The 23186-nt window shown below is 48.2% G+C and overlaps 1 protein-coding gene across 1 annotated transcript in view; it reads left to right on the plus strand.

Moving 5' to 3' along the window:
* Window positions 1-23186, plus strand: part of GAB2 (GRB2 associated binding protein 2) — a 200097-nt gene that overhangs the window by 116672 nt on the left and 60239 nt on the right. Inside the window, exon 2 of the mRNA XM_034759085.1 lies at window positions 3844-4144. Within this exon, the coding sequence (XP_034614976.1) occupies window positions 3844-4144 (301 nt within the window). The remainder of the gene's footprint in view (window positions 1-3843; window positions 4145-23186) is intronic.

The raw sequence follows: 23186 nt of genomic DNA on the forward strand, positions 1-23186 counted from the left end.
CATGTAATTGGGATATATAAGTAGGAGCCAAGGAGCAGAGAATTCTATCATGCACACTATAGTCACCCTCATCATTAATATGGCTATGTAGCCTGCTACAGGTCCCAGCAAGTGATGTTCCATCTCAGTACGTCACTCAGATCAGAAGCATTGCATGATCAGAGCTGTAGTTTCCATCCCTGTATTAAAGATGACAGTGGCTGCAATCTTCGCCATGTTATGGAAATTAGGTTCAATCTTTGGGCTCCTGGCAAGCCACCAAAGTGTCCCTCGGTTGGACAACTTTTTGGTACCAGAGGGGTCAAATTTACTTGAAACCTTTAGAGCCATTACGCCTGGTAATTAATATCTTACCTCAGGCCCTGGGCTAGGCCCTGGGTGCTGGAGGACTTGAGTTCAGTCCATGCAGATGATGCATTGTGTCTGCAGCATGGCCAATCCCAACCATACAAAAATCATGAGATTGTCTTAAAATTATGAGGTTTTTTTAAATAATAAATTTGGGATTCTTTTTATTTGCCTGTTGGTTTCTGGGCCATTAAGGCTCACATTTTCAAGCTTTTCTCCATAACCATGAGGGCTAAAAATTAACTTTTTTAAAAATGAGAGTTGAGATTACCATGACTCCAAGAGCTGGGGCTTTTAAAAAAAGCCACCAAATATCACAAGACAGCATGGGGGCTGTCCAGAATGCATGTGGTCATGGGCTCTGTTATGTGTGTGCCTACATTTTTTTTCTTTTAGCCTGTTAAATAAAATATTTTGGGTGAGTTTGTGTTCACTGCCTGTGGTTTTTATAGATAAAACTGACATTTATTCAACAAAAAAGCATGTGAACCTCAGGAACAAAATGAAAACAGTTCTACTTAGCTTGGCAAATGGTCAGCGAGCTATCTGCAATAAACCATTTATCAACAAATGCAGCTTTGTCAATGCAATGCAAGTTTGACACCAAGTTTATCTCTCACAAACACATTTGTTCTCCTTCATGCATGTATGATGTAAATGGTTTTAATGCAACTGATTGAAGAGGAAGGGATAGATCTTCAGGTGGTGTAAACTCACAGAGTTCCAATGAAGTCAAGGAAGCTACATTAGTTTATACCAGTCAAGAATTTGGCCCTGCATTTTCCTACACGCATAGATACTAACAGAGACAGTGAAGACAGGGGAAGAACACACTCAGAAAGGTTTAATAAAGATTTGTTACAGAACAGAATTCACAGCTGGTTAAGTCTCTGAAGCTCCCAAGGAGGCCTGGTCCCAAATCGGGACCATGGATCCAAACACCCCTGAACCTTAGGGAAGTTCAAACGTAGAGCCTGGATTCTCTCCTGCACCACAATCCACTCAGTGTAAGAGAGGGGGCAGGGAACCATCACTGAGCTGGTTCTGGCTCCCTGATTCTCTGGGACAATCCACACCAGTCCCAGGCTAGGTTACAGCAGTCTATGACCTACTCTAACCTATGTCAGCTGGCAGTGGTCTAGTTGGGGATGCTGAAGCATACCATGCGCTAATCAGATCCATGCCCCCCTCCTCAATATGCCCATGCATTGGAGCTGGCTGAGAGCTCCCCCCATGCAACGAAAGTTCTCGGCTGTCCGAATCCAGCCAGAGCAGCACAAAGGGGTCAGAACAGGGGAGAGAAGCCTGACTGAGATCTGAACTCCGCATGTCTGTAATGAACCAAACCAAAACCCTCCATCTGCCCTGGATCTGGAGTCAGACATTGCAGCTTGGGCCCAACTCTACTTCCAAGCATGGTGATTCCACACAAGGGCCAGATCCTGAATGGTGCTGACCAACTCCTTGAGAACTGAGTTCACCATGTTGTAAGATCATAATATACAATCTTAAGGAGGAGCCAGAAATCAGTTATTTCCTCTCCTGAAGAGCTTTCCATACTGTCATGCCATTTTATAATAGCAACAGGATACAGAAGTATGTGGGGATAGCGCTGGACAAACTTCGGAAGGTCTATCTCGGGATGAAATCTATGGTCTGTGTTAGGTAGGTCAGACTAGAGGATCACAATCATCCCATCTGGGTTTAAATTCTGTTAATCATAATACTTAGCACTTATTTTGTGTTTTCAAAATGACATACAAACATGAGCAAATCTACCTTCCCAGAACTCCTGTGAGCTGGATAAAGCAGGATTATTATTCGCCTCACACAGAAGGGGGAAACTGAGGCACAGAGAGGGTAAGTGACTTGCCCAAGACCACAGAGGGAATCTGTCACAATCAGGATTTGGACTTAGGAGTCCTCAAACTGGACTGCAGCCATGAGATCACTCTGCTTCTCGTGGATTTTATTTAGCTGGGGTGAGCACTCAGTACTTAAAGGACCTCTATACAAACCTACAGTGCCTGCAAAATTGGGCTGGAATCGGATGAGCTCTTGCTGGGCTGGGGGACTTCCGTACCGCATCCCCATAAAGACTATTGTTTAGAGCCACAATTTAGCCCTACTAGAAAATGCTAAATATAAGTAATCCTGTTAGGCATCCCCCAAACCCAAGCAGCAGGCTGCACACCAGTCTCTTCTGAGCATGTTTCACAAGATTGCTTCAGAGCTAACGTGACAGCCCACTTTTGTTTTGGGTTTTTTAAATTCCAGCTCAGGTCACAGATTAATTCCTGTTCTCTGCCTCCAGCAGTTGGGCCAATATGCATTCTGCAAACACATGTGCTTCTTGGCAAAAAGCATATGACCTGAAAACCAGCCCTTCAAGCGTGTCTCACTCAGCCAGCACTTTCCTACATACAAAACAGGTGTTTGCTTAGGGGAGGAAAATATTGGGGGCACCAAAATATTCATTACGTGAGTAATTGGGGGGTCGTGAGTCACATTTATTTTCCAGTTTGCCGCGGGCACCATAAACCCCCACAGGCTGTTCACAGGGGTAGCCTTGACAGGGATGGTTCTTTGAGAACCAATAACATTTTCTTTGCTACGGAATTTGATACATTTCAGGAAACAGAAGATTTTGCAAACAAGTGAAGCTTGGATTCTCCACAGATCTTCCTGGCACGATTCCCAATATTAAAAAACAGCAGCTTCACGTTGGCTTTGTTTGCCTCTCAAATACTGGCATTTAAACATGCAGGGGATAGGCAGCTCTCTGACGCATACCCTGCTACTGTAAAGCCTCGATAGAACACCTCTCGGGGATGTCTAAGAAAGGCAGCCTCCCTGGAGCATTGTGTCCAAAGGGGATGCGGTGCTTTTGCATTACTGAAATGTATTTCATCGTGATTATTGCTGCTAACGTCTTCCCGCAGGTCACTTGGCGCTGAGAGTATGACTATGCTGCAATCACAGGGTGTGAGTGCAGTTTGCATAGACGTACCCTAGCTAGCTTCAACCTAGCTAGTGTGGGCAGCGTAACAGTGAAGCCATGGTACCATGGACTTCAGCGCAGGCTAGTACCCAAGTAACTACCTGGGGTTCTGGGCAGGCTTGTCCATAAGTGGCAAACATCATGATTGCAGTGTAGACATACCCAGAGAGACACAAGACATTCATGGGACACTCAACTGAATATAGCTGCGTGATCAAGGACTTCCTAAATTCTAGTCCTGACTTGGAAACTTTCCGTGGTCTTCAGCAAGTCACTTGGGGCCCCTTTGTGTGATGTGGTAGGCAGGACTTCTCAGGATCAACCCATAACCACTCTGTCATATAACTTAACGTCTCCCAGTTCATTTGCACTGCCTGCCCAACGCTGCCGTGTGTTCCCCGGTGCAGTTTTAAGTGACTTGCGTGATGGGGAATGCTGGCCAGTGGGATCTCTGTATTCTTGGAGGGGTAAGACTGTTTCTCTTTGGTCCTCAGGCATGGAAGAAACGTTGGTTCATCCTGCGCAGTGGTCGGATGAGCGGTGACCCGGACGTCCTGGAGTACTACAAGAATGACCACTCCAAGAAGCCTCTGCGTGTGATCAACCTCAACTTCTGCGAGCAGGTGGATGCAGGGCTGACCTTCAACAAGAAGGAGCTGCAGGACAGCTACGTCTTCGACATCAAGACCAGCGACAGGACTTTCTACCTAGTGGCCGAGACGGAGGAGGACATGAACAAGTGGGTTCGCAGTATCTGCCAGATCTGTGGCTTCAACCAGTCTGAGGAGAACGCAGGTACAGTGAGAGTTATGTCTGGAATATGAAATATGGCCTCACATGTCAGACTGTGTTCTAGAAAGGAGGCTAGACCCCAACTCTTCCCCTTGGGAATCCAGCTTCTCTGTTAGATTGGAGTGTGAGTTAGAGGGCTTGAGCCCTGTTTCTGTTCCCACTGTTGTCAATGGGAGCAGGAATGGGCCTTTTAATTTCTAAATGGGAAGTTTTCTCCGGTGTTCCCCACCCAGGAGTTCCAGATTCCTCCCAGCCCTCCAGCACTTCTCTGACTTCCACAGCATGGCAGCAGATTCTGATCCTGCCGGCTCCCTCATTAATTCTCACTGTAGCTTTCTGTCTTCCATCCTTTCCCCAACACTGAAGCTCGCTCAGCTTGCCGTTTCCAGGAGCTGATGTTGATCGTTTCTTCAGGGGCAGAGTAATGGATGGTCTTGTGGTTAAAGGCACTGATTTGGGATTCTTGAGATTGAAGTGCTCTGACGCAGGCTTCCCAGGTGACCTTAGGCGAGTCACTGAATCACTCTCCATGCTTCAGTTCCCTTCCATACCAAGGTGATGAGCGACCTTATAAAACCATAGATAGCTAGGATGTAACGGAGAGCATGGTTTTGAGACATCCGGGAGGTTTAATGGGCTAAGTCAGATGAGATGTAATGTTCAGATAGGTCCGAATGGCATGCAGTAGAGCACACCATTCATAAGATTTTGGCTTTCCCATCTTTCTACCTCTCTGTCCAAGGTTTGAGCCTTCTCAGGTATATTTTCTACATTCTCAGTTGTTGTCAGCAGTCTCTTCAAGGGCTTTGGGCCTTGGCAGTGGGACATCCTCTTCTTGAAAGGTTTTGTTGAGCTGATTGACATGGGTGGGATCAAATGGAAGAGACAGGCTAATGGGGGAAGATTCTAGAAGAAACATTGTATCCGGTCCACATGACAGAACCCACCTCTGCAGTTGGCAGGCTTAGCCAAGGAGTGATTGGGTCAAGGGGAATCAGTTCCCTATCCATCCCTAAACATGGTCCCTGTTGGACCCAGGTGAGACACTGGCAGCAGTTGACAGGTAAAAACTGGTGGTGTTCTGTGTAATAGGAGAGTCACATTTGATTCACCAGCACTAAAGGCATCCTCAGCTGCACACAATACTGTTGTTTTCTGGTTTGTGCCACTGTTGCCGGTTTTCTCTGTGTTACCCAGAGAGCGTCTACACAGACCTGCCATGTTAGCACAGCCCCTGTCAGTGTTCACCGCATGCACTGGCTGAGCAGGGAGGTTTCTTTGCAATGTCACACCGTACAACATTTGTAGCGTGGTGAAAAGACACCACAAAGCCCTTCAGGTTCCCATACAACGCAGGCAGCTAAAAGGGCCGTGGAAGAAAGGCAGTGCCGTCTGGAAAGGGGCACAGGCTGAGATACTCAGGCAGCAGCGAGTGTCTCCCAATTCCATTATTATTTCTAATATCTGCTGGTGTCCCCTGCGTTGCGATTGTCTTTTGGGTACTTACCTAACCCTGACCTAAGGACATTTGGGGAGCCCGAATATAACAATCAACTTCTGGCCCATGTCTTGGGGTGCAGTGGCAACCAGGACTGTTGAACCAGCTAAACAAAGGAGCAGCAGGCAAGGGCGAACCTTCAGAATCGATGCTGCCTTGAGCCCACTGCCAGTGAATATAGATGAAGGATGGCGTAATATGTCCATCAAAAACTCCCTATCACAGGTCCCCAAACTGTGGGATGCGCCCTCTAGGGGGGCACAGAGGAATATTCAGGGGGGGCGCAGCAGGGCCTGAGCCAGCCCCCATGGGCGGTAGGGAGGGAGCACCACTCAGCCCCCAGCCTCAGCCCTCAGCCGCAGCCCTGGCTTCCAGCCCTGGCCCCGGCCTTGGGCCCCGGCTATGGCGCCACTCCCGGCCTCAGCCCCGCCCCCAGCCTCGGCCCCCAGCTGCAGCTCCACTCCCAGCCCCAGACCTGCCCCCAGCTGTGGCCCCAGTTTCAGCTCCCGGATGGGGCACAGACAGGGATAAGGGGAGGGTGCAACAAGAAAAGTTTGGGGAACCACTTCCCTATCACGATGTCACAGATCTGCAGGATTGGGGCTAGGCCCCAGCTTCTAAACAGTCTCTTGGAGGTACCCCAAGTGTGGCAGACCCCCAAGAGATCCCACTCTTCCTTCAGGGTAGGTCCCACAGCCTCACCACCTCCTCGCCTCAAGCCTCTGGGCCCCAGCACGCCTGCTTCACACCGTGAGTTCTGCCCCATGAGTTCAACTGAGCTACCCGCCTGGCAGAGACGTGTCCACTCCTCAGGGACTAATGCACCCCAGCAAGCGTTTGCACTGACACCTAAGCGGCATTTTCAAAACAGAGTAGGATTCATTAGTCAACTGGCCCACAGCACTGGAAGCCCTTAGGTTAGCACAGAGACATCGAGATTAAAGCACAGGCCATTCTGGTCAAGCCAAAGCAATTCACCAGCCAAACTGAGGTGAATTCCAGGTCAGGCTCTCCCTCTCGCTGACCTCCTTAGTTAGTGCCAGGAGACAGCCACCAGCCTCTTTCAGAAACCAACTCTTTATTCCCTGCCGGTCACCTCCCAGTGCTTTGTGTTCTCCAGGCAGGGCCATGCTGAGTTCACAACCCCAGCTGAGAGGTGAGGAAAAGCCCCTTCCTCTGGGTCATTGATTGCCAGGTGTGTCAATGTTCTGGCCATTGGGGTTCTCCATGGTCTTCTCGCATTTTCCATTGCTATGGGTTGGCCTCAGCCAGTCCCCTTACTGACCCATTAAGTCTGCTCAGACAGCTGGGTGACACGCACGCACCTAAGGCCATGGCTACATCAATGCACTTGCGCTGCTGTAAGCTCTGTAGAGTAGCCGCTCTAAGCCAACAGGAGAGAGCTCTCCCGTCCATAGGCGCCGACTTCCCCTCTTTCCCATGGGTGCTCGACCCCTCCTCTGCCCTGGCCCTGCCCCCATGCCACCTCTTCCAGCAGGCTCCGCCCCTGCCCCGCCTCTTCCCCAAAGTCCCCACCCCATCTCCACCCTCTCCCTGACAATATTCCAACTCCTTCCCCAAATCCCCGCCCTGGCCCCGCCTCTTCCCCGCCTCCTCCCCTGAGTGTGCTCTGTTCCCGCTCCTCCCCATCCCTCCCGGAGCATGCTAATGCTGCCAAACTGCTGTATGGTGGTGGACAGTGGGAAACACTGGGAGGTAGGTGGAGGAGCAGGGATGCGGAGCGCCCAGCGGGGGAAGATGAGGCGGGGCAGGGGGGAGGGGAGCTTGGCTGCCAGTGGGTGCAGAGCACCCATGGAGTCGACGCCTATGCTCCCATCAACTTAATTAATCCACCCTCAATGAGCGGCGGTAGCTAGGTCAGTCTTTTCTTTCCACCTGATGCATCCTATCTGATACACAGATTGTAAGCTCTCCAGGGCAAGGACTATCTTCTTTGCTACATGTCTAACACAAGGAGGCCCTGATGGTTGCTTGGGCTTCACAGATGCTATCGTAATAATGCAACCAATAATAGTAACCAACTTTAATTCATTTTGGTCAATAATGGAGCAGCTGCAATCTGCACAAACTAAACCCTGCCGAAAGGTTGTCAGGCAGGATAGCAAACAAAGCATCACAAGAGCACAAACCCAACCTTCAGCGGCTGACACATAGTATAAAGAACCCTCGATAATCTTGCAAACATAAATTTACAAAGAAAGTTCAGGCTAAATAAATTTCATTCCGATCTGATGATAATTTCATGGCCATCAGGATTCAGTTTAACAGCAGACACCTTTTTCAAGAGCTAGAGCAGACCCGATCATAGTAGTTGCTGTTTTGCTTGCATTAAGCTGGAAGAAATTGTATTGCAGACAGAGTGTTTCTATTTAGCAAAACAAGCCAGAGATAGCAGAATCAATACTGGACTTAAGCAAAATATAAGTCTGGATATCATCAACCTCATAATGAAAAACAAGCCTGTGCTTATGAATAAACTCACCCCCAAGGGAGCACAAGGATTGTTAAACTGCAGAGGTCCACGAGTAGGCCCCTGAAGGACCCTGGAGTGACATCAGCAAAGAAGAACAAAAATCCCTTCTTGACACAAAATAGCTGTTGGTGAATGCTGTAGGAAAAGAGGCCATTCAATGCAGTGCCAGCCTGCCAAGCACAATTCCTGAGTCAGTCTGAAAAAGGGCTGTGATGGTCTGCACTGTCAAACTCAGCAGACACATCCCAAGCTGTTAGAAGAGATGTTCAAATTCAGATCGCACCATGGAATTATTCAGAGCTTTCACTAAAGCTGCATTGGTGCTATTAAAAAAAACAAAACAAAACAAACACCAGACTGCACCTGGTAATCACCACACCTGCTAACTGAAAGCCAGTGCACAATGATCCCCTGGCTATTTGGAGCCAAGTTCTGGTTTTGAGCTCTCCCATTTCTGCTCATGGACCTGGGCCCTTCACTCCAGAAGAACACTGAATTTGCATCGCAATAGGTCATTGAATGCAATGCGACCCTGTGATGTGCAAGCTTTATGATGCTTATCCCGGTCTCAGGCCTGATTAATCCATCCTAGAGCACAATCAAACCCCTACCAAATTTACCCTACTTAATGATGAGTCGACATACAGTGAGAATCCATATTGTACTGTTCCCGTGACAGCAGGGATTTAGCGGCAGGAAGACAGTACAGTTCTATTTTTGCTACACTCACTCTATGTAGCACATTGGCTCCATTTGTTGCAGTGATTGATGGTACAGAGAGGTCATGGGACTTACCAAAGGCCACAGAACAAGTCTGATCCCAATTGGAAATAACCCAGGTCTCCTGGTTCCCAACCTTATGTCCCATCCAGTGGAACAAACAGCCTTCCCTGACTACACCTCTGCCACCTCCTCCATCTCTGCTACAGACCCTGATTTATGTAGCACTACAAGTAAGCTGAAATCCTCCTCTGGGCTCAGCCAGTGCTCATTGATACAGAACAAGCCCTGATCATTAATCCGATCGACCAGCAGCAGAGCTCTGGGAGACGGTGAGTAAATCACAATTCAATGGGTGGGAATGTTAGCTAGTGGTTACATCAAAGCGTTGGGAGTGTCCTGGGTCTCTTCCACTTCTCTAACGCACTCTGCGACATTGGGCAGGTCATCTGACCTCTCTGGCACTCAGTTTGACACACTTGTGAAATTATTATCTGTTCTGCCATAGTGCCTAGGACCCTTGCCAGGGACCCTGGGAGACTCTCCGTAACCTAGGTCAAAATCCTTTCACCAGATCTTCAGCTGGTGTAAATGGGTGTAGCCAAAGGCCAAGACACTGGAGCTTTGCTGATTTTTGCCAGCTGCTGAGCTGGTCCAATGGGGCTTAACTTAGGGTCCTCAGGGTCTTGCAATAATTTGCACACACACCAAGATACTTAAAGTACAATTCCCCCTTGTGGGGTCTTACTTATTAAATGTGTTCTAAATGCAGACAGTTTGGCCCCTCAGCTCCAGATGCTTCCTCTCCTCGTCTCAGGATTCCCACGGCTCTCCTGATTAGTGCCTATGTTGTGGTTAAGGCAAGGGTTCCTCTCCTTGGTTCAGAAGTCCCACCGCTCTCCTCCTTGGGACCTGTGCTGTGACTAGGGCCATCTTCCCCCAGCCCACTTGTAGCCAGTTTCCAGCTCTGCTTCACAGTACACCTCTTCTCCCCCTTGGTTCAGAGGGCCCACAGCCCTCCTTTTGGGGCCAGGCAGGCATCCTCCTCTCTGAGCGGTCCGCCCTCTCTCCTCCTTTGCCTCTCTGGAGGCTTCTCCTTTATTATCAGGCCACAACTGGTTTAGCCACATAACCTACCTGTCATTTGGCTGTGACAGCTTTCCCCAGGCAGGTTGAATGAGGCACAGATGGGGCTGGATCCAATGGGGCCAGTCACCCTGCGACAGTTCCCTTTCTCATTTTATGGAGTATGTGTGTGTACGGTCAGCATGTGTGGGATGGCACGGGAGGTGTTTTGGAGCATGGAGTAATAACATTTGTTGTACATTTTATAGTAAGGGGTTCTTGGTTTTCATTCCATATCTATGCTGGTACTTTTTAGTAGACTATATTGCCCTCTTTTATGTGAAAGTCATTCATTGCTATACTTGACAAAGCCCTGGCTGGGATGATTTAGTTGGGGATTGGTCCTGCTTTGAGCAGGGGGTTGGACTAGATGGCCTCCTGAGGTCCCTTCCAACCCTGATATTCTATGATTCAGTAGGACTCCCAGGGACACTTAGACATGGCCTGTTGAAGAAATACAAGCTCATTGTTATTTTATTCTATTTCTAACCATCTGTATTTCCCTTGCCCCAGTGGGCAGGCAGCCTGATCTCAGCTGTGAACTGTACTTTCTCATATGTTCTGTTTGGTGGGGGTGGGGGAGGGGGAGGGGAGGAGTCTTGCTAAAGATATTTCTTGTGTCATTAACCCTCTTTAGGATCGCATGAGGGCTCCAGCCAAAACCCAGCCAAGGTGTATTTTGCATATATGGGGGAGGGGGGGATTGTAAGTGCCTAATTTAATTTTCTTTGAATAAAATATGTATCTGGAGATCTAACATTCACTTTTTATAAGTGGCCATGAGTATGCATGATACTGTATGTTGAGAGAGACTGGACCAGTGCAGAGCACTGACCTAGGACTTGGGAGACCTGGGTGCTATTCCCAGACCTGATACCAATTCATTGTGTGACTTTGGACAAGTAACTTTGCCTTCCTCTGCCTGTTTCCATTCCCACTGTGACGGGTTGGATCACGGAACCCCCCTTGGGAGCTGCCAGCTGATGTGCCAAGACTACTTCTGCCCCTGCTTTCCTGCCCCGTCAGCTTAGGACTTCAGTGCCCTGCCTGGTTTGAGCCTGCTGCAAACCCAGACCCAAGTCTGAATCATGTCCCCTAACAGCTGTAGGCTTGACTGAAAGCAGCTAACAGAAGTGTTCTTGTCTTTAACACTCAGATGCCCAACTCCCAGTGGGGTCTAAACCCAAATAAATCCATTTTACCCTGTATAAAGCTTATACAGGGTAAACTCATAAATTGTTCGCCCTCTATAACACTGATAGAGAGCTATGCACAGCTGTTTGCCCACCCAGGTATTAACACATACTCTGAGTTAATTAATAAGTAAAAAGTGATTTTATTAAATACAGAAAGTAGGATTTAAGTGTTTCCAAGTAGTAACAGACAGAACAAAGTAAATCACCAAGCAAACTAAAATAAAACATGCAAATCTATGTCTAATCAAACTGAATACAGTTAACCTCACCCTTAGAGATGCTTCAGTAATTTTTTTCCTCAGACTGGACACCTTCCAGGCCTGGGCACAATTCTTTCCCCTGGTACAGCTCTTGTTCCAGCTCTTGTGGTAGCTAGGGGATTCCTCATGATGGCTCTCCCCTTTGTTCTGTTCCACCCATTTATATATCTTTTGCATAAGGCAGGAATCCTTTGTCCCTCTCTGGGTTCCCACCCCCTCCTTCTCAATGGAAAGACACCAGGTTAAAGATGTATTTCAGTTCAGGTGACATGATCACATATCACTGTAAGACTTCAAGCCTTCATTCCTCCCAGCCTGACTCACAGGAAGGCTTGCCTGCAAACAGAGCCATCCACAGTCAATTGTCCTGGTTGATGGGAGCCATCAAGATTCCAAACCACCATTAATGGCCCACACTTTGCATAATTACAATAGGCCCTCAGAGTTATATGTCATATTTCTAGTTTTAAATACAAGTGTGGTACATTTATACAAATAGGATGATCTCACTCAGTAGATTATAAGCTTTGTAATGATACCTTACAAGAGACCTTTTGCATGAAGCATATTCCAGTTACCATTATATTCAACATTAGCATATTTTTATAAAATCATATAGAGTGCAATGTCACACCTGCCTCTTGCCTATTTACACTGACGGAACAACTGTCTCCTACTATGTATTTGTACAGTGCCTAGCGCAAGGGGGCCTGGATCTCAGCTTGGGTCTTTCAGCTCTACTGTAATATAAACCATAACAATAATAATACATTAATGGAAGAAGATATGGTCCCTACCCCAAGTCTAAGGATCAGATTCCAGGAGAGAAAAAGTCGGGGTTTTGGAGAAGGAATAAGATTAGCTTTTGTCATTAGTCTGAATTTAGGAGCAGTGACCTCTCCCAGTCAGTTTTAATAATGTAGTAACACAGTGAAAGAGAGTTGGAAGGGTTTTACGTGTGATTTTATTTCTTGCCCACATTGTCCTCTGTTGATGTCCTTTCCCCAAATCCTCCGGCTTGTGACATTCCCCTGTTTTTATTGCAGAGACTGTGGGAACACTAGGAATAAAAGGCCAGGCTCACCAAGAACTAGTCTGAATGAACCCAGTTTTTCTGCCTCGTGTTGTCTATTCAGACGGACACGTGCCTGGGTTTCTCCCCCTGCTCTGCACGCAACAGCAAGCGCTGCTGAGATGAGGTTGGGAGAGAGGTGGAGGGCTCCTGAGTTACCTATGGTCCCAACACTAAAGCTTTAGAATCAAAGGTCAGCTCAATCACCAGAAGAACTCTGTGCTTTTATTGTCTCACTGAACGTCACAGCCAGAAACCCACATTCACTTTTCATGGAGAGACTGAGTCTCTTTTGCTGGCACTGCTGGGAACAAGGGGACGATTAATGAGGAGAGAGTTGGCCTGGGAAAGTAGTAGTGTCCAGCCCTCAAGCGGTCCCACTGAAATCGATGAGCAAAGTTCACTCCCGTGGGCAGGGCTTGTAGGATCGGGCTCTTGGGCAGCACAGCGTCAGAAGCTGTTTCTCTCCATGTCAGGCAGGTTGTTAACACAAATGCAACAGCAGCTCTTTTGTCTAACTCATGGGCACTCACAGACAGGCGAAAGCCCCCAGCCTGCAGCCATTCAGAATCAATGGCAAAGCTCCCGCTGACTCCAAGGAGAGCTGGTCTGAGCCACTGAGGAAGGTCTGCCTTAAGCTGGTCCTCAAAGGGCAAGGCGTTCTGATCAAGGAGAGCTGAGAATACCGGACTCTTGTTGTTGGGCTGTGTCTCCTCCCAGCTGTAGGGTCTTAACTACATACAGATGTAATCTAGAAATGTCAGGAGCTGTTTCTGCTCTGAAAAATTAAGAAGTTTTCAGTCCCACTGTGCATTAAACTAAAAGTTTTGGTAGCTTCCTGCTCTAGCATCCCCAGCAGAAATGACTGTCTCTCTCTTCTCCCTTCTTGTCTGTATGATCTGGAAGCTGGATGCTCTTCTTCTTAAGAGTTTCTATGAGGGCCTGTGAGATTATCTTGAATAAACCCACGGCCATTTCCAGCTGGATATGGTATTCTGTATCTTCACTGGCTGTCCCATAGCACTGTATGGGAACAGACGCTGTAGCCCAGCCCGACGTGGCTGCATTTCAGCAATGGGACAGGCAGAGAGAGAGTGCATGTGTAAGTCACTTTCCCTCTCTATGCTAGTGTTCAGTGTTGCCAGGTTTCCTCACCGTATTTGGTGACCTTTCTAAAGCCTCCAGCCCCGGGAGGCATGTGATTGTGTGAAACTCTAAACTTTGATTAAAAAAGGAAGTATGTCTCTAGCCCTCATGGTTGCAGAGTAAAGGCTGAAAAATGTGACCCCTAATGGCTGAAACCAGAGGGCCTATATAACAATGATCCTAAATATATTGTAGGTTAAATCTCACACACGTGAATTGTGAGGTCCTAACTCCTGATTTTTGAGCAATCCGGGTTGGCAATACGGAGGGCTGCATAATGATAATAGCTGGAGAGATGAAGTAAGAGGCCCAAGGAAGGGGGCATCAGTCAGCACAGTGAGAATCCCCTGGAACCACCTGTAAGCTGTCTGGGGCAGGGACTGTCTTTCTGTTCTGGGTTTGTACAGCACCTAGCGCAATAGGGTCCTGCTCCATCACTGGGACTTCTAGGCTCTTCCGTAAAATAAATAATAACGTCATACACAGAAATCATCTTCCACTGCTGACTCATCTACCTGGCTTGTCACTCCACCCATATCCCCCCACTCTTCCATTCCCTCCCAGGGCTGCCCTCTTCCACTCCATCAAACACAAACCTCTTGCTTTTACTTCCATGCTCGCCACGGTTTAGCCCTGCCCTACCCACTTGCCTTCGCCGTGCCCACAATGCAAGTCTCCATTGTTCATTGGTCTGTTGCTATCATGGAACAATTTAACACTCACAACAGACCCAGGTTCAGCTGAAACGGCACCAGGCTTTATTCCAGGAAGACAACACAGTGCCTTGCTGGTGAGGAGCCAGGCAGCCATTGGGCTGAGCAGACGCTGACTGGCACTTGCTGAGTTCGTATGTAGCTGGTGTGGGCAGCCTCTGGTGGGCAATGAACAGTAGGGATTAAGCGATACTAATTCAGTTACAAGCCCTGCACAGGCTACATGAGTTCCTTATAGCTTCTCCCACAAATACCTTTGCTCTTTCTCCCAAACTGCCCCTTATCCATAGGGCGGTCTCCGAGTCTGTGTTAACCACCCCCTCATCCTCTTTCCAAGTCCTTCTCACACCTCACCTCTGGCACGACACATGCAGGAAACTGCTGTCTGGTAAAAGCCTGGTAGGTGACAAACCATAATTACTGCACCTGATTGGCTAAGAATTACGCACACGGCTAGTCTGTGCTAAAACATGCCATTGTTTTCGTTACTTCATCTTCTCCGACCCACCCACTTGTTTGTCTCATCCGCCTCCTCGGTCTTGTCTCTCAGACCGCGCGCTCCAGGAGGCAGGGATTGTCATTTAGCTCAGTGGGGTTGTATTATGAATGTTAACTAATAATAATGGTGATGAAGATATGTTTGCAAATGAGACTTGAGACGAGACGGGGAATAGATACAGCCAGGAGATCCAGGAAGACTCGTCCAGATGGCAGGAGCTACAGAAGAGCAAAGAGGATGCATGGAGGGACCACCAGCAGGCTGCTGATAGCAGAGCAGGAGGGGTGTGAATGGAGGAGGAGATTAATGAAGTATATGGCACAAAGTCGGTAGAAGGTTTTAGAATCTGGGAGAGTTTTGAACAGTTCAACGGATGGAGACGGAGCCTCCTCTGCTTTCCATATATAACCTTCCTTGAATACCTGAAGTTCAGTACCCTCAGAAATGCCACCCTCAGACCTCACCCCTGTGAAAGACAGCAGTGACAAGGTGACATGAACAAAAATAACTACTGTGGAGTTCTTGCTCTGTTGCTGCTGCTGCCTTTTGTGCTGCCAAGCTGAATTCAAATGCCGGGGAAACATTAACAGCTGCAGTGAAGTCCAACTACTTCCTTGCCATTGTGCCTGGCACATGTTCATTTCTTTTCACGCTAGCACTCACGATGCAGGGCACTGGGTGATCTGACATGTATGGTTTAAAGGGCGGCGGCCAAGAGTAGATTACATACATAGCAGGTTAAGGCCTGTTTTTCAAAAGGGAGCAGAACAAGTGGGCATGGAAAAATGCGTGTGTTCCCACAAACCCTGTCATTATTTGGTTACCTGGGTGCAAGTGTATTTACCCAGCTGGCATGCTCACATTGGGGATCTGCAGACTAGTTATACGTGCTTTGTTAAGTGCCGCGAGCCACCTTGCATTGTTTGCAGTTGCAGCACTATGCCCGTGTTTGACTGTTCGGCCCTTATTGTCAAGGGCCTTTTTGCGGACAAAAGAGTAAAGGCCAAAGATTTTCACACTTAGAACCTAGCTTCATATTTAGACACCTAAATGAAATCGGCCTGACTTTCTCGGGCACGGAGCATCACAATATCAATTGATTTATAGCATTTTCAATGGAAGCTGGCTTCAGCTTGCGTCGCAGGGGCACAGCACCTCTGAAAATCAGCCCACTTTCATTTAGACGCCGGTGATTGGCTGACTTCTTCCCCTTTTGTATCATTTATACCATACGCTGATCCAGCATTACGCAGCCTCTTTACCTACCTTCTTTGTAATCTGTCTCCCTTTACCAGTCAACACGCCCTGCCCCTAAGTGAAGTGGAGATCTCTCTTTTGAACACTCCAAAGATCAGATTTGGAGGGAGAGGGGAGGAATTTGTGAATTTTGGATCTAGCTTTGGCTATAAAACATCCCCCAAATTTGGGGATGTTCAGATAGGGAGGTTTGAGTCAAGCCCCTCCTCGCTCTCTATCATGTACTGGGTTTTCCTAGTAATGGGGACAGCTGTGATCTCCACATTGATTCTGGTAGAGCAAGTGTTTGGGTTGCATTTCTGACCCGGGCCTGATCCAGAGTCCATTGAAACAGACAACAGAAAGACTCCCACTGATTCTGGTCGGCTGTGGGTCAGGTTCTTAGCTGAATGCCTAAGGACGTAAGAAATGTAGCCAAACTCTAAAAATCTAAGTCTCAGAGTTCAAAATCATTACTTGAAGTTACGCTGCCCCTTTAAATTTGTTGTAAACTTTGCTGACCCTGGGTTTCCTGAGTCACAAACAGGGAGTTATTTTAAGATCGTAGCACTGTTCAGCTTTCATTTCAGTGTAAACAATACCAGAGATGGAGCAGTTTTTGGCACAAAGGAGCTGCTTAAGTATATTGAAGTGCTGTTGCTCTTTTGGTTTTCCCTTTAGGGATTAGATAGTTCAGGTGATAAATGAGTCACAACACTGAAAAGCAGAGAGCGCCACAAACAAGTGTGGTTTTTCCCCCGAAAGAAACAAACAGTGACTATCAGTGTTATTATTTGTTTATAATACCGTAGCTCCTATGAGCTGTGCTGTTCCAACACAGAACAAAGTGACACTCCCTGTTCCCTTGCAATCTACAAGAGAGAACAGGTGGATGCAGACAGATGGGGGAATAAAAAGGAAACAATGAGATAATATTGATTAGCATGATAGGCAACGGTCTCAGCACATCAACAGCCTCGCCGTTGTCAAGGTTTTGGCGTACTAGTCCTCAGAGCCTTTCTAACCTTTCAGCATCTCTTTGATATACATTTCCTTTGCGTTCTGGAGAGGGATTTGCTTGACGGGATTTGGGCAGGCTGTTCTGAGAAGCATCCTGTTTATAATCTGGGCACTGCAAGTCCAGCACTCTGATATTCTGTGGAGAGTATCTATATTTTTGCTGCTCAGTCCCTTACATTAGCACCTCCTTTCAACAATTTATTTCTATGACCCTGACTGGAAGCAAAGTGTATTCCAGCAAACTTGACCATGTACATTTTTCCATGAAAAGAGAACTGGGCCCAATATGCTATGCTCAGATCTGGATTTTAATTTCCCCAGAGTGTAGTGGGTGTTGGGGGCTGGGGTTGTGGTTGTGGTTTGGGATCATCTCTAGTTAAATAGCTCCAAGAATCGCCAGTCTCAATAAATCGTGGCGCCAAATTGCCAACTCTTGCCATTTTGATCACGAGTCTTGCAATATAGTAGAACCTCAGAGTTACAAACACCAGAGTTACAAACTGACCAGTCAACCACACCCCTCATTTGGAACCGGAAGTATGCAATCAGGCAGCAGCAGAGACAAAAAACAACAACACAACAAATACAGTAGAGTACTGTGTTAAATGTAAACTACTACAAAGTAAAGGGAAAGTTTAAAAAAAGATTTGACAAGATAAGGAAACTGTTTCTGTGCTTGTTTCATTTAAATTAAGATGGTTAAAAGCAGCATTTTTCTTCTGCATAGTAAAGTTTCAAAGCTGTATTTAGTCAATGTTCAGTTGTAATGTTTTGTTCAGAGTTGTGAACATTTCAGAGTTACGAACAACCTCCATTCCCACGGTGTTCGTAACTCTGAGGTTCTATTGTATTAGTCTTGTGGATTCTCAGCTGGTGTAAGTTGCCATAGTTTCATTTACACCAGCTGAGGTTCTCCTCTGTGGTGTTCTTAAAGCCTCGGCTCCTGGAGTCATGTTGTTATATCAGGAGAGATTCGTAGATTTTAAGGCCTGAAGGGACTATTATAATCAGCTAGTCAGACCCCCCTTCATACATTTAATTTTTTAAAAAGTAAGTTTCTAACTCTCCTGGTTGTAGAGAAAACTTGAAATCATGAACCATAAAGACTCAGAAACAAGAAAGCAAATAAAAAGAATTCCAGGTGTATGTTTTATCACATGATTTTTACGCCAAATCATGATTTTGGGGACTCGTGACCTTGAATGGACAATAATGGGACAGGATGATTTCGGATTTAATTATCATTTTTTAGTGGAATTTCAAAAAATCAGGGAGCGGAGGTGGATAATATAAGTTTTGTGGGCTGGAAAGGGCCAGATCTCCACTGGTATGAATTGCCAAATTCGTACAAAGCCCTGGGCCAAATGCCTTAGGTTTAGTCAGTGATGGAGGAGAGGGGAATGGAATGGCCTTATTGCCCTTACCCAGCAGTATTACTCAAAAAGCCTGATCTACTTCATCACATGCAGTCTATATACATACACAGCGAACACATATCTGATGGTGGGCTCTTTAATGTAGCAGACCAAAGTATAGGAAGATACAATGGCTGGAAGCTGAAGCTAGACAAATTCAGACGAAATAAGGCGTACATTTTTAACAGTGAGGGTAACGAATCATGGGAACAGTTTACAAAGGGTCATAGTAGATTCTCCATCACTGGCAATTTTTAAATCAAGATTGGATGTTTTTCTAGAAGACCTGCTCTACTTCAACCAGGAATTATTTCAGGGAAGTTCTCTGGCCTGTGTTATACAGGAAGTCAGTCTAGATGACACAGCAGTCCTTCCTGGCCTTAGAATCTATTAATCTTCAATGGTCCAGGGGTCTGGACATGTGGGAGTTGGGGGAAGGAAACAAGGAGATGGAATAAATCAGATGGAAAAAGGATTTAACTCTAACAGAGGGTTTGACCCTTTGCATTGACCGCTCACCAGATCACAGGAAGCTCTACATTTGGGGAGTTCATATTGGGTTACATCTTGTGACAGACTGACAATATCTTACAATATCCTGAAAGAACTTTGTGGAATTAAGTTTAACGTCTTTGGGTCCATTGTATTAAAAACACAGTTGTGTATGTGTTACTTTATGTATGTACTTTCTCTAGGAGACTGCTAATGCAATCTCTGGAAGGTATTAGGAACTTCACAGCATTACATGCGTCAGACGCAGTGGGTATTCACCCATGAAAGTTTATGCTCCAATACATCTGTTAGTCTTTAAGGTGCCACAGGACTCTTCGTTGCTTTTCACAGTTATTGTTCCAAAAAGTCCTATAAAGTGGATTTCCTAGGAAGTTCTTAGGGAATGCAAATGACCAGGGCTGGCTCCAGGCACCAGCTTGGCAAGCTGGTGCTTGGGGCGGCCACTCCAGACAGGTGCGGCAGGTCCAGCTATTCGGCGGCAATTCGGCAGACGGTCCCTCACTCCCGCTAGGAGCGAAGGACCTTCCGCCGAATTGCCGCCGCAGATCGCGATCGCGCCTTTTTTTTGTGTGGCTGCTTGGGGCAGCTAAAACCCTGGAGCCGGCCCTGCAAATGACCCTCTTTCCAGACCTGAAGAAGAAGAAGAGCTCTGTGTAAGCTTGAAAGCTTGTCTCTCTCACCAGCAGAATCATAGAACCATAGGGTTAGAAGGGTACGCAAGTGTCATTTAGTCTAACCCCCTGCCAAGATTAGGGTTACCATATTTTAAGGGTCCAAAAAGAGGACACTCCACGGGCCCCAGCCCCGCCCCAACTCCCCTTCTTCCCGGCTCCCTGCCCCAGCCCCACCCCTTCCCGGCCCCGCCCCAACTCCGCCCCCTCCTCTGGACACTTCGCCCCCCCTCCACCTCCCCTGCTTCTGCGAACATTTGATTCGCGGGAAGCCTGAAGCAGCAGGCAAGCTGGGGCGGGGGGGCGCGGCCCAGTCTGGCCCCCCCGCCGAGCGTCTCCCTCCGGTGGTCGGCCTGCCCAGGCCAAGAGGCTCTGGCCCCGGCGTCTCCCGCCCGGCTTGGCTCGGGCCCTGGGGCGCCGGCCCCCGGCTCCGCACCACCAGCCCCCAACCCCAGCCCCACACCGCCGGCTCCAGCCCCCAGCCCCAGGCCGAGCATCGCCCGGCCTGGCCCCGCCGGCCCCCGGCCGAGCACAGCCCGGCCCCGGCCCCCGGCTCCACACCGCCCGGCCCCCAGCTCCGCATCGCCGGCCCTGGCTGAGCACCGCCCAGCCCCGCACCGCCAGCCCCCGGCCGAGCACCGCCCAGCCCGGCACTGCTGGCCCCCGGCTGGTCACCACCGGCCCCGCACCGCCAGCCCCGGCCCCCGGCCAAGCACCGCCGGTCCCGGCCCAGCCCTCGGGCCAAGCACCCCCGGCCCTGCACCGCCGGCCAGCCCCCGGCTCCGCACCACCAGCCGGCCCCCAGCTCCGCACCGCCGGCCGAGCACCGCCAGCCCCCGGCTCCACACCGCCGGCCGAGCACCCCCGGCCGAGCACCGCCGGCCCGGCCCAGCCCCCGGCCAAGCACTGCCAGCCCCAGCGGCTCCAGCCCCAGGCTGAGCATCGCCGGTCCCTCCCTCCCTATTTTCCCGGACATGTCCGGCTTATTGGGTTTTCCCCCTGGACAGGGATTTGAGGCCCAAAAAGCCGGACATGTCCGGGAAAATTCGGACGTATATTAACCTTAGCCAAGATGCAGGACTTGAATGTGTCACAGTTCAGGACAACCCCACTTGTATTGAAGTAGGTCCAATAAAAGGTATTTCCTCACCCACCTTGTCCCTCTTTAAATTCTCCTTTCTGAAGCTCTGCCCTGGAGAGGAAAACCCGTTGTCTCCCACTTATCTGCTTTGGGAAACTCCAGATCAAAGACCCCCGTGGCCTAAACCTGTGATGAGCATGCTTGTTCTAGGCTGAAGCTGTGATGAACTTGTAACCACCAGGAACCCCCCTTTGGGTGGGGGCTTGAGGGGCTGCCCCTACCAGAATCCACCTTAAGGTTTGGGTGATCTCTGGTAAACTTATTAGTATGCGTGTAGGTTCTTTTAGGGTTTTAATACATTGGTATTTTTGTAGTGCTTTTCCCCATAAGAATAAAGTAGGCTTGCTTAGAAAGACCTGTGTGGTAATGAGAATTGTGGGTGATCACAATGTTACCTGTCTCTGAGGAGAGTAACCAGCAGGTGCCCAAGGGGAAACCTATCTGTGCTGGGAATAACACAGTGAAAGCAGGGAACTGTGCAGCCTGGAAATACTCCAGGCAGAAGAGAGCAGGACACAGGGCTTCACTCAAGAGAGGCAACAGATGGGGAGCTGGAAGCATGAGAATGGGGGCCATTGCTGGACCACTGAGGGGAAATACAGATGCGGTTTCCCTGAACTGTGACACTTTAAAGGCTGCAGACAGACTCCTGCAGGATGTGTACATAGGACTCCCACCCAGTTTTGCAGACAAAGAAGTTTCTTATCAGATGCAAATAATAAGAGAGGCTACCAATGGGAAGGCAAACTTATGCTCCACATTTAAAAAAACCCAACCAGTCCTCAAATCCTCCTTCTTCACACTCATAAGGCCTTAGGGATATTGGGAGTTAGTTACATCAGGGACCATTTTGCCCCCAGATGACCCAGAATTGGGCAGGGAAGGCAGAAAAGTGGCTTAGAGACATCTTTCTCATCCTGCCCTCCTCTGAGTATCAAGTTAGTGCTGGTGAGAATTGGACCCCTGGGATGAAATCCTGGCCTTATTGGCCAAAATCCCATTGAGTTCAATGAGGCCAGGGACTCAGCTGCTATGTTTAAGGTCAGCACAGATTTTCTATGGAAATGTTTTTGTTATAACTGGCAAAAAAACTTGAAGTCTGAGAACTTTGTTCATTTAAAAAAATCAGTTACCAATATTGCTTGGTAATGGCAGTTCCACTAAGGCTGGGAAGCAGCATTCACCTGTATTTCAGATCTGCCCAGAATTCATACACCTAGAACAGGTGCAAATATCTAAAAAACACTTGAAAAATCTATTATTTTTGAGCTTTGTGTTGGCTTTTCTTCTCACAAGCTCTTTGCATGTCAGTTCTTAACTGACCATGGGAAAAGGAGAGAGGCAGACGCTATCAGTCTAAGATCAAACAACCAAAACCACACCAGTCTTTTGAAGCTAAAACAGCTGATAGACATTTAGCAACTGAACTGGAAAAGCAGCACTGCCTGTACAAAGCACAGAGCGAGAGGCACTTTGGGAATAATCCAGCTAGTACAAAACTCACATTCCAATTCCCCTTTATTTCGTTCCATAAGGATGGATCCCCTAGTAGCCAGAGCTCGTCTGCATCTCACAATACCCCTCCCCTGGAGTCAAGCCCATCAAGAGAAATTTGGGGACATGGGAGATCATGTTTGCTGGGGCCCCACCTCCGTCCAATTCACTTTATTTACACAGATGTTACAGATATTTTGGGGGGATCCTGAGCTGGGGCCCAAATACAATTTCCCCCTACCCCCATTCCCCTCTCTCGTCAGCCCTGAAGTGACCTTGACCTTTTCAGTGCTCAAGGAAGGAACAACTTCTACCACTATGGGAAGACGGCTCTTATGCACTGGATCCCTCCCATTCCACCTTGGCCCCCTCCCATCGTGACACTGGCTTCTGGCTCCCTCTAGAATGTCCCTATATTCAGTCTTCGTGAATCCATCTCTCTCCACTCCACCAGTTCAGCTCTGACGTTTTGTATTTACCCCTTGAGCTCTCCTTGCATCCAGTGCATACATATCCCACTTGGGCCCAGTCATAGAATCATAGAATCATAGAATATCAGGGTTGGAAGGGACCTCAAGAGGTCATCTAGTCCAACCCCCTGCTCAAAGCAGGACCAATTCCCAACTAAATCATCCCAGCCAGGGCTTTGTCAAGCCGGGCCTTAAAAACCTCCAAGGAAGGAGACTCCACCACCTCCCTAGGTAACGCATTCCAGTGCTTCACCACCCTCCTAGTGAAATAGTGTTTCCTAATATCCAACCTGGACCTCCCCCACTGCAACTTGAGACCATTGCTCCTTGTTCTGTCATCTGCCACCACTGAGAACAGCCGA

This window comes from Trachemys scripta, chromosome 1 (genome assembly GCF_013100865.1).
Source record: "Trachemys scripta elegans isolate TJP31775 chromosome 1, CAS_Tse_1.0, whole genome shotgun sequence".
Classification (NCBI taxonomy): domain Eukaryota; kingdom Metazoa; phylum Chordata; order Testudines; family Emydidae; genus Trachemys; species Trachemys scripta.